The sequence below is a fragment of the Xiphophorus hellerii genome, chromosome 16, assembly GCF_003331165.1.
Source record: "Xiphophorus hellerii strain 12219 chromosome 16, Xiphophorus_hellerii-4.1, whole genome shotgun sequence".
Classification (NCBI taxonomy): domain Eukaryota; kingdom Metazoa; phylum Chordata; class Actinopteri; order Cyprinodontiformes; family Poeciliidae; genus Xiphophorus; species Xiphophorus hellerii.
The window spans coordinates 16,083,126-16,099,547 of record NC_045687.1 but is presented as its reverse complement, the minus strand read 5'-3'; the positions used below and the strand labels follow the sequence as shown (position 1 = coordinate 16,099,547).

Below are 16,422 nucleotides of genomic sequence, written 5' to 3'. Positions count from 1 at the left end.
CTCAGAGGGCCAAGTCTGCGCTTCTCTCCAGGGATATAAGTTGATCAAGTTCAGCATGCTTCAGGCTCATGGTAAATGTTTCTCAGTGACATAAAGCAACAAGGACAGAGAATTTCTCGATCAAAGCAATCTTTTAGACCCAACATCCACATTGTGGTTTTAAACACCCTGGGTGGGTATGATCAGGAGTCGTAGCATTAATTTTCATAGCTAGACATGACAACATGCTGCTCCATGTTGTCATGTCTCCAGGGTTGTGTAGTGTTTTTGTTCTTTTCTCATACCTCCTTTAGCCTTGTATAAACAACCTGATGCTGTTCATTTCCTCCGGCAGCAGAATATAACAGTAACTTGGCAGTAGTTTGAATTAAGTGTAAAAGCTCTTCTTCTTCTTCTCATTCTGTGGTTAAAATTATTTGCCATATTGTGAAATTACAAACTGCAAGAACTGTTTAGTATTTTTCAATGTAAGAATAAGTTTGAAAAAAACAAAAACAATATAATTTTCTGTCATTTTCAATGAAAAAAATGCTATTTATCATGTCCAAAGTGCATCTGATTCTGTTTTCTGTCTGTAAATTTAACCATGCAGGCATTTGGAAGAGTCACTCTGTTATGTGGACCCAATGGCCAGCTGGTGTCACTCCTCACTTACATAAACGAAACCAGTCCACCTCAACGTTACACATAGTTTGCTGTTCAGGAAAACTCAATGACTAATCTCTGTTTGGACTGTATTGACTACGTTTCTATAATCTTATCAAAAACGTTCTGCTTTATCCTGAAACTCCATGTAGAATTAATCAATCTAATTGTAGATTTTCAAGATCTGTGTTTCTTATTTTAGAGAAATTAATCCCTAGTGGTCACTACATACACTGCTCCACTGATACCTACAGCAGCTTTTGAAATCCTTCAACTCTTTTCTGCAAATTACCTGTAGTGAGTGGATTTCACACTTAAATTATTTGGATTATTTGTTGGATCAAACTAATGTGTTTTTTTTTAAAGAGTGCATGCCCAAAAAACCCTACATAACAAAAAGTATCTAAGTCTACATTTTTCAATCCCCTCATTATTATATTGATTTTTTTAATGACTGTTTTACTCTAGCTTTTGCTGTAATAGTTTCAAATGAAACTGCATGTTGGCAGGATTTTTAAGCAGACTGAAAACAGTCCTGGAATGGCATTTGTTGCTCTTTTGGCTGACCTTGTGGCACAAGCCACAGGCAGGTGACACAGATACCTGTCAAAAGGAGGAAGAAACTGCCAATTACACAGAGACAGAGAGAGAGGGACTCAGGACAATATGCATGTATGTGTGTGTGTGTGTGGGCGTGCATGTGTGTGTGTGTTTGGAGAGTCAAGGGAGAGCAAGGGAGAGAGACAGCAGAAGAAAAACTTGTTTTACTTGTTCTGACAGATCTTAAAAAGGTAGGACGTCCTCTTGTAAACAACCAAAACTCTGTGCGCATACAGCTCAGCTGGAGGAGTGGTGACTGCCACTTGGACTTGCAACTCACATCTCACCAAAAGGTACAGTGATTAATCTTGATTTTACCTAAATTTCTTCCTTTTGTTTTTTTTTTTTAGATGAGGAGAGAAATTGGTGATGGGAATGAGAAATGAATACGGAGATGCACCTGTTGATCACCAGCTGTTTTTGCCAGTAACAGATTGCAGGTCTTGGAAATCAAAACGCCAGCTTGTGACATAAGAATAATTTCTTTATTTTTTGAAAAATAACAGCTTAGGGGGAAAGAAAGATGAAGAAAGCCAAAGTGATACCCTGAAACCACTCATCTTTTTTTTATTCAATGAGTAAAAGTTTCTCTTTAGATTCTGATGGTTGTGTCACCTGCATGCCTACTGGTCATAGTGGTTTTTCCTGAATTTACTTATCTGTCATTTTTCTGAGAATGACGCCCAGGAGAAAACTTTCCAAACAGAACTTCTTTGTTAGGCAGTAACCTAAGATAAGGAGGTCAGCCTTATCTTGTTTTAAAGTTGTTATAAAGTTGTTATAAATTTTTTATACCATTTAAAAAAATATTTCAGACAAAATCACCAAGGTGTTAAAATGTGAAAACGTGTCAAAATTGACATTAAAGGCTTCCACAAATTGCGCTAAACCTGACTTAATGGTATACTTTTTTAAAAAGTGCTTTAAAGCACCCAAATGTTCATAATGTGGAGGATTTATCTATATGTTACAACGTCTCATTGTGTGTTAACCCCCTTTTATGGAAACGGATTCAGTATTACAACCTGATGGTTTGACTTTTTTAAAAGGTTTATCTTAACCTAAATCATTAGAGATATGTAATCGAAAATTCTTCAACAAAACAGGTTTTTGAGGGAACTGATGGCCCTGAAAGTCCTTTTCTGAAAACAGATGGTAAGACAAGGCAGCTCACAAATCCTCTAAAATGTGCAGACCGGTGAACTAGTTTAATATTTTTGACTCAAATACACAGTGTTGCAATGTATAAAATGTGTAAACATTTTGAAAACTAAAAATTCTTTAAGATGCAGTCATTAATCTAACTGCATGTTAGTAAAATTATTGGCACCACCAGTCATGGTCTTACTTGCAGATTTCTGTAAAGAACAAATATTCTCTAACATGATCTCTTATTTTTTATCCCTTGACTGAATCTACAATAAAATCTATTATTACGAGGTTCAAATCCTTAAACATTTTCAGGCTGTGCTCCTACTATTAAAATATATTTGCATTTAGGCTTATTGTAAAGCTTTACAGGAAGAACCAGCTAATGCTGCCATTCAGTTCTCCTAATTTGTACTGGGAACTTACTTTACTTTGCTCGCATCTGCATCGAAGAAATGTCGACGTCACCTCCTCAAGTGATTCCAAGAAAGCCTTCTGGGGTCAAAGTGCTGACTCCACTTCGAGAGCAACATCGTTCCAATGGGCTGCCCATGATCACAGACGCTGAGAGAGGTATTTATGGCCACCCTGACTATTTGCACTATTTCTTTTGACTTCTTTGACATGAGTTGAGTCGAAACTCTGAACCGAGTGCATCTGTAAAGTGTATCAGTTTTTCCGTAAATGTGGCTGTTTTGTGTTGGCACAGAGAACGGCACAAGCGGGAAGTCAAGCCGCAAAAAGCTGATGACTGCAGAAAGAGAAGTTGTAAGTCTGAAAAATGTGGATACTTGGTAAAGTCCGTAATTCCCCTTGTTATAGTATCTACAGATTAAATCTGATACATCAAGAACACAATAAGAATGGCATTAGATATGTGTCATTGATATTGACCAAAAGTGGAAAAAAATGCAGAATCAAAGATAAATTTCATGATACGCTAAATATTTTTTTTACTTATAGGTAATTAGGTAACATTATCTTCAAAGATCCTGAGAATGGAGCCACCTATCTGAAAATATTTTTGACATTTAAGGTGTTATTTTACACATCTTGTGTTCTCAGGAAATCTTGAATCACTGCTTTGATGACATCGAGAAGTTCATGACTCGCTTGCAACAAGCCGCGGAGGCCCGGAGCGTTCTCAACCAAAGGACCAAGAGGAGTGCCAAGAAAAGCACCAAAAATGACAAACAAGGTACAAGCTGGTACATGCAAATTAAACTCTGTTGGCCACAAAGCCGGGAAACTAAAAAAATTGATCTGAAACTCAGTTTTTGTGAAATAATCTAGTGCATTGACTGGTCGTAACTTGAGCTCTAAGTAATTAGAGCAGAAAAAGGCAAAGAAAAACCTTTTTAGCCTGCACTAAAACAAGCCAGTATATAGATTGCTGAAAAAGCTCCCAGGTTATTCAGAAAATTCTTGTATTTGCTGAAACACCCCGCCTTTTGTCTTCAGGGCAGGACAAACCAATCTTAGAGAGCAGCTTATTGACTTGGGATGGTCAACCTGTATTGTTGCTCTTCCTGCCTGATTAATCATTCAACTAATGTTACTTTGGTTTTGTTCTCATCTTATGCAATTCTGTACACACCTACATTCACAGAAAATCGTTATCCGTTGTTTACTAAATCTAATTTCAGTGCATAGACGGCAATGTTAATTCAATTTCTGAGGCTAAGAAATAAAAAAAAAAAAGAAGTCGACCAAATCAGAACAGGTAAATCCTAACATTGTTACGGAGGCTTGATGTCAACAAGATGCAATAGGTGTGCCTTGGACTTTTTTTTTTTCTTTAATATTTGATGTGAGGAGAAAAGGGTTATGTGTCTTTGGAAATGTTTTAACCACACACACATATTCACAGCGATTAAAACAAACTTTTTATAACGATTAACAGTAAACAAAAATAATTTATTGGCTGCTAAATTTACAGTATCATTTAAAATGTACAATACTGTGAAATGCAACCTCCATGCATTTTTTTTTTCTGTGAACTTTTAGCAAACTAAGCTAATTCAACATAAAATGTTATTATTTTTTACAGTGTGAAGGTTAAAATTATATAATTAAGAAGTCTTATTTAATTTGAGGGTGTGACTATTTAAATATTGTTTTAAATTCACATTTTCTTTCTGTGTAGGACTTCACAGTGAGTGTGTCACTGGGAAATAAAGCAAGGTTGTTATTTTATTTTTTACACAGGCAATTACACTCCCATCAGATGAGTCACAATATTTAAACACCTACCCATGTTTGCAAAGGTTTTCAAACAGTGACGGCTCTGTGTCTGTGGTTAAGTGCGTGCTCTGCTCTACAGCTGTGGCTGTTATTGTGATTGCTCTCTCTTGTCTTGCAAAAGACTTGCTGACCAAGAAAGCGAGCCCTCCGTCTGAGCAGGAATTTGTGGACATCTTTCAGAAAATAAAGTACTCCTTCTGTTTATTGGTAATATATAAGCATCCACACAAAATTCTTGGAAGTTATTAAAAAAAACATGTTATGTTTCCATGCATAAAACTATTTCCTGTTTGATATAGGATCGCTTGAAGTCATCCATCTCACAACCAGATGCACCAGATCTGCTCCACCACATCTTTTTACCTCTGAACTTGGTAGGACCGACTTTATGAGACTGTTTGGTTTAGTGCTTCCCTTATTTTAATCTAACTTGAGTGGCATCCATTCTCTGTTTTACAGGTGGTGAAGACCACTGAGGGCCCGACATTAGCTGCATCCGTGAAGAGTCCATGTATGACCAGAGGTGCTGTTTCTCTGCTCCAAGAGCACCTGACTGGAGAGGAAAAGGAGCTGTGGAAATCCCTGGGACCCAACTGGACCTCAGACACGTCTGTGTCCTTCTCTCTGCACCAATCTCTGCTTCAGCTTACAGCACCTCTGTTCTAAGAAGAAACGCTCTCTCTGTCATCCTCAGTTCGCAGAAGACCGTTTCTGCTCCTCCATATTCGCCTGTCTTCCTAGATGGGTGGCAGCCTCAGGCTTGCGACTCAGCTGGTCGGCTGCTGGTAGATCCCATCCAGTTGCAGCACAAAGAGGACGCTTTTAATGAAAGCATGCAGAAGCAAAGTCAACCGGAACATGTCCAACCTGCGCCCAAGAGCTACAGAGAAGGGACCGAAAAAGCGTAAGAGTTTAGTTATTGGAAAAATACATTTGGTGTGTGTGTGTGTGTGGTGCTTATTTTGGCTAATTATGATGATTTTTTTCAGTTTGCAGCTAATGAAAATGGAACATTTAGGAGTAGAACATTACATTAAATCAATAAAAACACATTTTTAATGCAGAAATGAGGATTTAATGAAAAGTATGTTCAGCACCCACTTAAATTGAGCTATTTTTAAAAGGTAGATTTATTGTGAACAAACATTGAAAAGCATATTTTTAATTTATTGCATAAGACTGAATATAAATGTTATGGACATTCAGTCAGAATGTTATGAAACTTCATGGAGTTTCCCCCCATGGCATCCAGCACCTCCTGCTCCTTCAAATGTCACCAGGTCACAACAAATTGTGGAATCCTCATGTTTGTGTGCCGTCTTTTTGCCTGCAGCTTTTCCAGCCACCTTAATGTTTCTGCCTGAAGTATCAGAATACTTACATTCTCTGTTATTTCTCTTAGTGCATGGGAGGTTTCTGCACCATAACCATCAGCTCCAGCCTTACCATAGTGGTGAAGGAAACGCCACTAGGCCTTTCATCAAACTTTTAGCAGCATAAGATGATGCTTGCGTAATAGCTCTTTTTACAAGCCACTTTTCATGGCATCCCGGAAAATTATTTCAACCTGAAGTTTGCCGTCATGAGTTATGAAAAAGTCAACGTTTTTTTTCTTTTCTTTTTTCTTTTACTCCTGGTCCTCTTTTTGGCTAAAGACGTTGCTAGGGATTTCCTTCGACAATGAAAGAAACACCTATTGCTTTTAAAGCTGCAGCATGAGAAGCACACAGACCTCCCAAATTCAGGTGAACTTTATTGTTGTGGTTTGATGTCAGATTGGTGTGAAGGAAGGGCAAATAAAAGCAAATGGACGCAAAGGAATTATACTTCACTTGGACAATGTTGTTATTTTATGAGCTGCAAAACTTCTGAATGTAATTTCAGTAATAACAATGGGATCCCACCAAATGGAGAGAGAATGTATCACTGTAATTACGACTTTGTGGCCAGAAACAATGATGAACTCTCTGTACTACATGGGGAAAAACTAGAGGTACACTGCACCCCCACAAGTGAGCTCAATACTGACCTGTAAAAAGCAGAAACTGATTTAACTTATCTTCCTTCAGGTCCTTGAATTATCATCGGACCGCTTTTGGAAGTGCCGGAATAGTTATGACGAGATAGGACTTGTTCCGTGTAATATTCTGGAGCCTCTGTCTGCATTGAACAGCACAGAGAAAATCCATCCGGTGCTTCGAACAGAGTCAAGGGTACGGACACGGCTATGTTTGTGTTTCTGAAAATACTCTGCGGCCTCGGTTTGGAATAAGTCCCGCTTCATTCTCAACAGAAAACAGCTCTCCCCCCTCGGTGTTTCTCGTACGCCCCGTCGAGCAGCGACGGGTTCAGGCCGAGCGCGACCAGCCGAGCAGAGCGACATAAGAGCATGATTCTGCCATCGAACATGACAAAGGAAGATGGCGGCCGAGGTAACACGCCGGTCCACACGATGCAGTACTATTAAAGTAATGACAAAACAAAAATGACAAACAAAAAAAATAACAGATCTTGTTTGCTTCTAAAATAATTAGATGTTTACGCATCATTAGCAAAGTTTTAATATTTATGCTAATGGTACACAGAACCCACCCATACAGGAATTTAAATATGAAAACTGAAATCAGTGTAAAAAACATAAATGACATATTTATGTTTGGAATGTAAATATTTAGGAAACTTGGAGAGTTTGCACAAGATTAAATTTCAGACTTCTATTGTGTTTTCTTTTCTTTTCTTCTTCCTCTCTATCCTCATCTCCTTCTTTCACTAATAACTTTTTACCTCACCTCTCTTCCTTTCTTTTTCCCATTCTGTTCCTGCTCCTTATCCATTGCATTTTAAATAAATCTAAAGCATCATAGCGAAATCAGTAATGCTCTACTCGTGACATTAGATCTGTTGGGCATCTTCTTGGCACTTAGACAAAAACTCTGATTACTACACTGGGCATGACACATGAAAATAAAAATAGTTAATTTCCTTTTGGGTTTAATTAAGTATATCTGAATTTAATTAATGGGAATTTCATTATTCAGATCTACACCACCTAAACTTTGCCACATCTTTTAACCTTATAACCAAGAATTTATTTTTTGAATTTTTGAGGATTTTAACTAAATGTCTGTTGCAACACCCTTATTACAAGTTTGTAAGGTTTGTGTTGATGTGGCTACACAATTAGGACCAGATTTTTTTTCTTTCTGATCCAATTTAAAGTTGTTTATTTCCCCAACGTTTTTAGGCCTAAACTATACAAATGAGAGAAAAAGCAGTCAGGATATTGCATTTTAGAAAATCTCTCTCTATTGTAAGTCTGAATAACATTGCTTTCCCCCCCCCCATCTTCTAACAGTCATGGTTATGAACAATGAGCTTCTGCAGCGGCTGGCTAAAAAAAGGAACCCGCTTGAAGAGATGGAGGCTCCCTCCACAGCTGGCACCTCGATCCCCCTGAACTACCACTCCCAAAGCGCTGAGGTGAAGGCCTGGCTCTCTGCGAAGGGCTTCAGTCGGGGGTGAGTGTTGAATGCTTCAGAGAGATGATATAACAATGTGCATGTAGCAACGCAAAAATCTGTTCCTCACGGTATATTTTAACAAGAAACGAGTGTTCAGTTGATTTTACTAGACATATGACGTAGTTGTTATGTGGTAACAATGTTCTTTTTTGTGGCCAATCAGCCTTAATCCATTTAGAAAGTCGGTTTATTTGGAGACTGAGGATCAGCTTGGGTCAGAGTCACCAACACATCCGTATTGCTACAAATGCTGTTTGAAGAATGGGATGCAATCCCTCAGCAGTGTGTGACTAAGCTGGTGACCGTCATGGGAAGGAGGTGGTGTGTTTGCCTATAGTTCTTCCACGCATTGCTGGAGCTTGTTTGTTAAACAAATAAATAGCAAATCTATTCGTCAAACTTCAGTCATCCAACCAAAAATGACACAAAACAGTAGTCAGAACTGCTTGGCATTAACAAATAAGAATTAGGATGTTTTCATAGGGACAGTCAATATCCTCAACTTTTCTGCTTAATCCACAAATGCATTCTCCTTACAAATGTGGCACCATTTAAAGGGAAATAAACTGGTTTCCCAACAGTTTGAGATGTGTCCCTGTGGTACCGATGTCTGCCAGTCTGCTCCAGAGTGCAGTGGCTACAATGTAACTCACCACCATCAGTGGGTGAATGATTGACTGTAGAGCAAACTCTTTGGAGTCCTGTATTATTTAGCATCTCTCTGAGCTAGCATGAAAATGTTTTGAATCAGATTAAACCACTCACCGCTTTCCCTTGAGCATCTTTTATTTTATCGTACCCTCTCGTAAATATTTGCATTAAATTTCCATTTGAAACTAAGCTGGCGACAAACTAATCCGTTTCTTTCACAATTCCTCTGTTAGGACAGTGGAGACGCTGGGAGTTTTGAATGGAGCTCAGCTCTTCTCCTTAAAGAATGAGGAGCTCTGCAGTGTGTGTCCGCTGGAAGGAGAGCGCATTTACCTGCAGCTGCTGGGACAAAAGTCCCTTCTCGAGGTTTGTACCCTGTTGTCTCTGTTGTCAGGTTCTGTGGTCTGGTTCTGTTGTCAACAGGCATTTATTTGCTCGGCCTTGACTGAGGCACAGACTTGCATCACTTTGCCAAATTGTTACTGAACTGACCTACATTCAAAATGAGCAAGGACAAGAAAGTAATCAACTCTGATTCTGTTTCATTTTTTAATCAACTAATAGCCCTTATATAATACAATGTAAATTTGTTTATATTGAAGATATCATTAAAACCTTTAAATGAGGAGTTCACTTGATAAGGTGAGGCGGATAGTGTCCGAGTTATAATCCCTTTGACTAGTAAACAGTGGTGAATCTACTTATGTGAAAAGTTGCTTAATTGTACAAAAAAGGACTTTACAGTATTACAATTGTAGTTTTAAAGGCCATGATCCACATAAAGCCGAGTATCACTTAACCATTAGCAAAATTACATAAAAATGTTGGAGAAAGCACTTTGCTCAAATTCTGACAAACCAACAACAAATTTCCATTTAGGAAAATGTAAGGGACAATAAAGTAAAAATCATACAACATATTCACTCTGATGGTGCATTTTGTTAAAAATAGAAGGTAACAATGATAATTGTTTGTGTTAGAAATTGAGCTGATTTAACTTTCCATCTCTATTGAGGAAACATTGAGGAAAACAGGTTGATGTGTCATCTTTTGCTTTAAAAAATAGTGATTATAATTTTGTTCTATTGAACCAGCGTATTGTTTGCTTCTTACCAGGACGTGCGCAAAGTTTCTGAACTAGAGACGGTGGCGGAGATGTGAAATCTGATGACTGACCTGGATTGGTAAACGTCACGATATAAGACAAAGAAATCAATAGTGACTTAAAGGGATATGAGACCAATCTGTTGTACATGAAGGCTATATAAATTCATCAACTACACAGTAACATGAAGATTACATACATGTGTTAATTATAGAGTAATATCTGCACTGAGAAAAATATTTTACTTCTTTTTTTTAAATAAACTCTGCTAACTTTGTTCTTAGTGTTTTCATGTTGCTAGAGTTTTATGTCTTTTTTAAAATGCTATTAGCCATTATGTACATTGTGTCAAAAAGCATCTTGAACACAGCTAAAAAGTAAGGCCTTGTATTATTGCACATGAAGGTTACATGAACTACGCATTAATGATGCAGCCCTATTAGCCGCACTGACATGCAAGATGTTTTTATTTCATACGTTCTCAAAATAAATTTCTCTTACCGTTTTTATTTTGTTGTAATCACGTCTTAGTTGATATTCTGTGGATACTAACAATGTGAATCAAATAAACGAGACAAAATGATTGTAAAATGATTACATTAACAAAAACCTCTCCAGATTGTCCACTTTTCGCATTCATTGATGTTTATTTCACATTCATTTTTATTATGTCACTTTGTACAGCCACGTGTTGTTTCAGTCTAAATGTACAAGCATATCACATTAAAAAAAACAAAACAAAAAAAAAACATTAGTGTTGATTTTCTGTTGTGTTCAAGGCAGTGAGGCGATCATTTGCTCTGTTAATTATTGCTTAAAACCCAGAAATATTCCTATTTGGAATATTCACATCTCACCAGTAGAGGTCAATAGATGCATTTGTAATGTTTATTTTGAATCCTCTAACTCATGATATCTCTCAACACTAAATTCAGCAGGAGCTTTCAAGTCTTTTTCTATCAGTTGTGAAAAGTTTTTGACCCTGAGACCCCTCACACGCAAAAAAACAAAAACACTCATCCAGGTACACAAGCAGAAGGAAAATCAACGTGATGTGCACATAACGTTGCTTCACCAGTTTTACAAATAACTTTCACCAGAGGTCAAATTTTACCGTGTAAACAACAACTGACCTTTCAGATTACCCTGTGTTGGTTTTGCAAGCCTGTCCTGATTTGCTTTCCTAACATCGTCACAGGGATGAAGATGTGTTTACTTTCTATATTTATGGCTCATTTTAGATATTTTGATACAGAACATTTTACAAATGTGCCATTGCTGCGTCCTATTTCAGAGAGGTCATAGAACGACAAGTAAACGAAAGCATAAGTTAGAACAATATCCACGTGTGGGCTCTCCTTGGGGGAGAGTCTTAAGGAAGATTTAAGCTAGCAGGTAACATTGCGAACAATAAAAATCAGTCCTATGAAGGAAAGGATGAGGGAGAAATGTTCAGTTGACGGTGTGTGATGTTGTGTGAATCCAACTTTTAAACTCCTCCTGCACAGCAAAAATCATTTTGAAACAATTATTTTTAATTCTGTCTCAGCTTTGAATATTTTGCAGTGATCAGAATGTGAAGAAAAATGTCCTAAAAATATACAGGTATGATTGAAGCCGAGCCCAAAAATGAGCCCTTGACCACACTAACCTGCTTTTATTTTTGGGTTATTGCTTTAGCGCCTCTAAGGAAAATATGTCATTATCTACTTAAACATTATTCTAGTTTTGTTTCATTTTTTAAAAACTTTTAACCATTTTTGCTCTTTTATTAATATTTTCAGTGCATGGCCAAATTATGGCCTCAAAACAAATCTTGCCAAATGTAGAAAAAGTTGGCTAAAATACAACATTTTTGCTTAGGGGACAAAAAAAAAAGAGAAGCCAGTCTAGAAAGTGTGTGTAAAATGTGTTTCTTCGCTGAGAGAATGTGGATGAAAGGTTCAAACAGAACATTTTTTTAAAAATACAATCATAATAAATTAACTTTGTGTACTCTTAAGTCAACATTCTGCATCTTAAACCCTTAAGTAACTTAACCATTACACAGAAACATGTTGATTACAAATTAATAAAATATGCACCAGTTCAAACAAGGATTAAAAACTAAAATCTGACAGAACATCAACATTTTTATTTGTGTGCAATTCTGAGGTAAATCACTGAGATCACTGAATATGGCTCATGTTTTACAATCGCCTTTGGTCGCACTGAAGTGACGGACCACTGAGCAGCAGGGAAAAAGGCAGTAAATCTTTCTCTCACTTCCTTCGATTGATGCCGTCTTCACACATCGCCGGTGCTGGTCTGGTCCCAGGAGTCCCAGTCCAAAAGGTCTTTGGTTTGAAACCACAGCTGGATCTCCTTCTTAGCCCCCTCCACCGAGTCACTGGCATGGACCACGTTCCTTTAAATAAGCAACACTTGTGATTACTTCATCGACGCGAGTTGATAATGGGCATTTACGTACATTGAATTGCAAAACTATTCATGAGCCTTGAATATTTTTAACTCTTTCTCCTTGTAAACAAATGTTTTATTGGGATTTTCTTTGACATACTAAAGTTGTGCACAATTCTGACAGTAAAGGAATATCACAGGTGGTTAATAAAAATCTAAAAGGAGAGATATATATTCGTAAATACTTTGTAGAACCACATTGCCACAATTACAACTTCAAGTCATTTGTAGATTCTTCTCAATCAAGAGATGAGACTTTTTACAGAACATAGCTCTGCCGCTGTAGACGGAGAACGTATCTAAATATCTTTTTCAAGTCCTGGTAGAGATTCTCAGATGGATTTAGGTCTGGACTTTGATTAGGTCGTTCTAAAATATGACTATGCTTTGATCTAAGCCATTTTGTTTTTAGGTCTAGGTGTATGCTAGGTGTTGCTATTCCATTGGAATGTGAAATGTTGACTCAGTCTCAACTTTTCTGCAGAACGATCTGGTATTTAGTTCCTTTCATATTCTCATCAACACTAACCAGCCTCCACCCAAGGTCCCTCTGTATGTGAAGTAAAACTTCCCGGCGGCATCATTCCGCCACCACCGTGTTTCCACAGAAATACATTGTGTCCAGTATGGTGAGCAGAGTTAGTATTCTCAACATTTAGACCAAAAAGTTCAGCACCTGCTACATCTCAACATAACACCTTCTTCCAAAGCACAAATTAGATATTCCTGCATAAACATCTTTCTTCTTGTCACTCTATCCCATAAGGCCCAGATTTGTTGAATGCGTAACAAACAGCTGTTGCGTTGACAGATATTTCCACCTGAGCTGTGAATATTTGCAGCTCCTTCAGAGCTACCATCAGGTGACTTGGCTCCTTCTCTGGCTAATGTTTGTCTTGTATTAATTTTATTTTGTAAGGTTTTGTAAAACAAGACAAGATTAAATGATTTGAGTTCACCTGCTGACATGAATGCTGAAATCTCCTCTGACGGTTCCTGCCTGAGCCTCAGCCGGGTTAGTGTTTCCCACCATAGTCCGTGATGTCTGAACGACGTTATGCCCTTCCCATACCTAAACATAGATAAAAGCACCGCTCATGCATTGCAGCGGACTGATAAGCAAGTGCGAGATAAAGCAAACACAATGTAAAAACTGCAAGGAGCCCAAAGCCGGGCAGAGAAGAAGGGAAGCCCTCACCATCACAACCAGGGGTCCAGAGGTCATGTAGCGCAGCAGACTGCCGTAGAACGGCTTGGTCCTCAGGTTGCAGTAGTGCTCGGACAGGACATCCTGAGACGCCTTCGCAGCAAATACAGCTGGAGTTAGGAGTTAGAAAGAGGTCGTTTTCTTCACACAGTCAACACACAGAGTTTATTTACCTGCAGCATCTTCAGCCCGACCAATTTGAAACCTCGCTGCTCGAACCGCTGGATGATCTGTCCAACAAGGCGACGCTGGACTCCGTCCGGCTTTATGGCGATGAGAGTCCGCTCCCTCACATCTGGGAGACCTGATGTGGCAAAAGAACATAGGAGTCAATATACAACTGAAATGCACAGCTACATGTTGGTGGATCAGCAGCAGCTATCCAGCAGAGAAGATGAGTAATGATTGTAAAAATTCAACATCTTGGAGCAAGGAAGCGCATTTCTAAGTGCAACTCTACAAGCAAACATGCTGTCTTCCTGCCCTAGCGAACAGCATGCTAACTGGACCTCATTGCAAGGCCTTGAATTGTTCTGTATTGTGATCATCAGTCTTTAGCAACTTTGATCCCTTTCCTTGTTTAAGCCACACAATAAGCACGCCAGTAAAGTCCACAACTAAATGACTCCAAAATTAACAAAAATAATAAAAAAAGAGATAAAATTAACAATTCTACAAACACAATTCCTAAAACAACCACACAACCTGACAGCAGTTGTTGTTATTCAAGGTTGTACAGCCTATAATCAAGCTCAGGAGGTCTTTATTTTTTTAATAGGTTTGGAAAACTGTTCAGACTTAAACTAGTAATATAATAAATTTTATGATAAAAAACATTTAACAGTGACAAAAATAGTTATATATATACTGTATATATATATTGCGGATACTTTTTTCCCCACAGGAGTCAACATTTTCTATACCATTTTCTCTTAAATAAACCATGTGACCGGTTCATTCCTCATGGATGTTTTACACATGTCAGCTCCAGTTCAGTTGTACTCCACGACTCCTGACAGGGGCCACAACACCAGGAGCGCATGAATGACTGCATGCGATCCATTAACAACACACGAGACCCGCCACGAGAGCAGCTGAGAAGCGGAGCCACGCAAGACTTGAACAATGACGCATGGGCGGATTGGTTGCGAGTTCGAATCCGTAAACGTTCAAATCCACGCGATGATGCTGCACCGCCGACAAAACAAAAAAAAAGCGTAGATCCTTACTGAATCCGCGTACCTTTGGGCATTTTCTGTTGCCACACGCACGTCCACATCACAGCCACGAACCTTTAACACATTAACCCAGTGGTGCCCAAAGTCGGTCCTCGATGGCCCGGCAATCTGCATGTTTTAGTTCTCTCCCTGGTTTAACGCACCTGGCTCAAATGATGTCTCATTATACGGCCTATAAGAAGAACATTGACATGCTGAAAAGGTTGTTACTAAAACCCGGGAGAGAACAAAAACATGCAGGATGCCGACTTTGGGCACCCCTGCACTAATCTATCTCTGGTTCATGACCCCGTTCGTCTGGAGGGCGGATTTGTTGTCAAATATTGTCGTTGGGTTTTGGGGGAAAAACTTTGCGCTTCGGGGTTAAAGTCTCTGACTCGAGTGAACTCTGCTCAGAGATTCTTCCATTCAAATTTAAAAACACCGTTACTCGGAGAGGAAGTGGATGAAAGATAACAAATAACCAAAACTTATAAAGGGGGGAAAAACAAACAAACGCGCAAAAAGGAACTTACGGAAATGCACGAATGACTCCGACTTATCACCTCCACAAAAAAAGAAGAAAAAAACCCTCTTCACTTACTTGATTTGCGCCTGTGCAAGACGAGATTGTGTCCCCACCTCTGCGCACAGAGGAGCCCACATGGCAGAGTTCGTTTGGTTTCTTGAGTCCCTGTGAAAAAGTGCTTAAGAGCCGCGTGGAAAACCCTGCGCTGCAACATGACCGTGCGCTTCACGCGTGTTTTGTCAGCCCCTGGAGTGAAGTCAACCCTCCCCATTAAAAACTCACCAGTCATCCCCACCCCTCTGTCCGGCTCCACTCACTGACAGTCGCTCCTCAATATTTAACTCTACTCGTGCCAGATCCCTCTTCCTTCATGCATTTTTTTTAGAAAAAGATCCATAAAGTCAATTTCATCTTCCTCCAGAAGGCCTTTTCGCCTTGCAGCCACTATATAAGTGTGTGATAACTTTGAATCAGTCACTGGTCTTGCCTTCCCAAGAGTGTCTACGTGAAGAAAGAAAGACCTTACGCAAATCAAAACTATTGTGGAAAAGGGAGCATTTGAAGCAGAATAACCGGCCAAGTCACAACTGGAGTTGAGCCCAACCTCTTTCACCCTTCAATGCTGGTCAGGTCTGTTTTAAAAAAGGGGAAAAAAAAAACTACGCCTATTAGAACCATAGTGACCATAAAGATTCTCCTAATTTGGGAGGATATTCAATAACAAAATTTAACTAGGAACAGATAGATTTTAAGAGGGGGTCTGCAAAAATCAAGGAATTAAGAATGTAAAATACTTACCCTTATTGTTTTTGAAGCGGTTAAAGTCACTGCTTCTGCTTAGCATGAAGATCTTATCCTCCATTTCACATGAAATCTTTGCTCTCGACAGACAGGCCTCGAATTGTTCTCAGATCTTCATTCTCACTGTTTTACAATCCTTTTATACGTAAAGGCTTTTATTAAACCCATTTGTCCAACAATCTTTAATTTGCAGGTATAGTTTTTATATCTTATATTAACTTTGTCTTTAACTTACTGTTAAATCTTGTTTATTGCTTTGTTGTTTGTCTTGTAAATCACTTCTAAATGAGGTG

At 38.6% G+C, this 16,422-nt stretch overlaps 2 protein-coding genes across 3 annotated transcripts; one reads left to right on the top strand and one right to left on the bottom strand.

Moving 5' to 3' along the window:
- Positions 1 to 1,409: 1,409 nt before the first annotated feature.
- On the top strand, positions 1,410 to 10,520 carry eps8l1a (EPS8 signaling adaptor L1a). The gene is made up of 14 exons (XM_032587001.1): positions 1,410 to 1,538; positions 2,848 to 2,967; positions 3,104 to 3,162; positions 3,460 to 3,592; positions 4,760 to 4,845; positions 4,938 to 5,012; positions 5,098 to 5,246; positions 5,333 to 5,542; positions 6,523 to 6,631; positions 6,708 to 6,851; positions 6,932 to 7,070; positions 7,994 to 8,156; positions 9,044 to 9,176; positions 9,927 to 10,520. Exons 2-14 carry the CDS (start codon positions 2,850 to 2,852, stop codon positions 9,969 to 9,971), a joined length of 1,563 nt encoding a protein of 520 aa, XP_032442892.1. The 5' UTR covers positions 1,410 to 1,538; positions 2,848 to 2,849; the 3' UTR covers positions 9,972 to 10,520.
- Positions 10,521 to 10,554: 34 nt separating this feature from the next.
- nme4 (NME/NM23 nucleoside diphosphate kinase 4) lies at positions 10,555 to 15,632 on the bottom strand. Of its 2 annotated transcripts, none has more exons than XM_032587002.1 (5): positions 15,404 to 15,632; positions 13,756 to 13,886; positions 13,574 to 13,675; positions 13,335 to 13,447; positions 10,555 to 12,322 (listed from the first exon to the last, which is right to left on the bottom strand). In XM_032587002.1, exons 1-5 carry the CDS (start codon positions 15,615 to 15,617, stop codon positions 12,202 to 12,204), a joined length of 681 nt encoding a protein of 226 aa, XP_032442893.1. In that variant the 5' UTR covers positions 15,618 to 15,632; the 3' UTR covers positions 10,555 to 12,201. The 2 variants fall into 2 exon arrangements, with proteins under 2 accessions (XP_032442893.1, XP_032442894.1); XM_032587003.1 differs by lacking the exon at positions 15,404 to 15,632 and adding an exon at positions 14,825 to 14,975.
- Between the last annotated feature and the right edge of the window lie 790 nt (positions 15,633 to 16,422).

Excerpts from the sequence above, each read along its gene's own strand:
- eps8l1a (XM_032587001.1), top strand. The coding sequence starts at position 2,850 with ATGTCGACGTCACCTCCTCAAGTGATTCCAAGAAAGCCTTCTGGGGTC. Across the intron at positions 2,968-3,103 it reads GATCACAGACGCTGAGAGAG|AGAACGGCACAAGCGGGAAG; the intron begins GTATTTATGGCC and ends GTGTTGGCACAG. Across the intron at positions 8,157-9,043 it reads GCGAAGGGCTTCAGTCGGGG|GACAGTGGAGACGCTGGGAG; the intron begins GTGAGTGTTGAA and ends TTCCTCTGTTAG.
- nme4 (XM_032587002.1), bottom strand. The coding sequence starts at position 15,617 with ATGACTGGTGAGTTTTTAATGGGGAGGGTTGACTTCACTCCAGGGGCT. Across the intron at positions 13,887-15,403 it reads CTTGCACAGGCGCAAATCAA|GTCTCCCAGATGTGAGGGAG; the intron begins GTAAGTGAAGAG and ends TTGCCACATCAG. Across the intron at positions 12,323-13,334 it reads TTCAGCATTCATGTCAGCAG|GAACGTGGTCCATGCCAGTG; the intron begins GTGAACTCAAAT and ends GCTTATTTAAAG.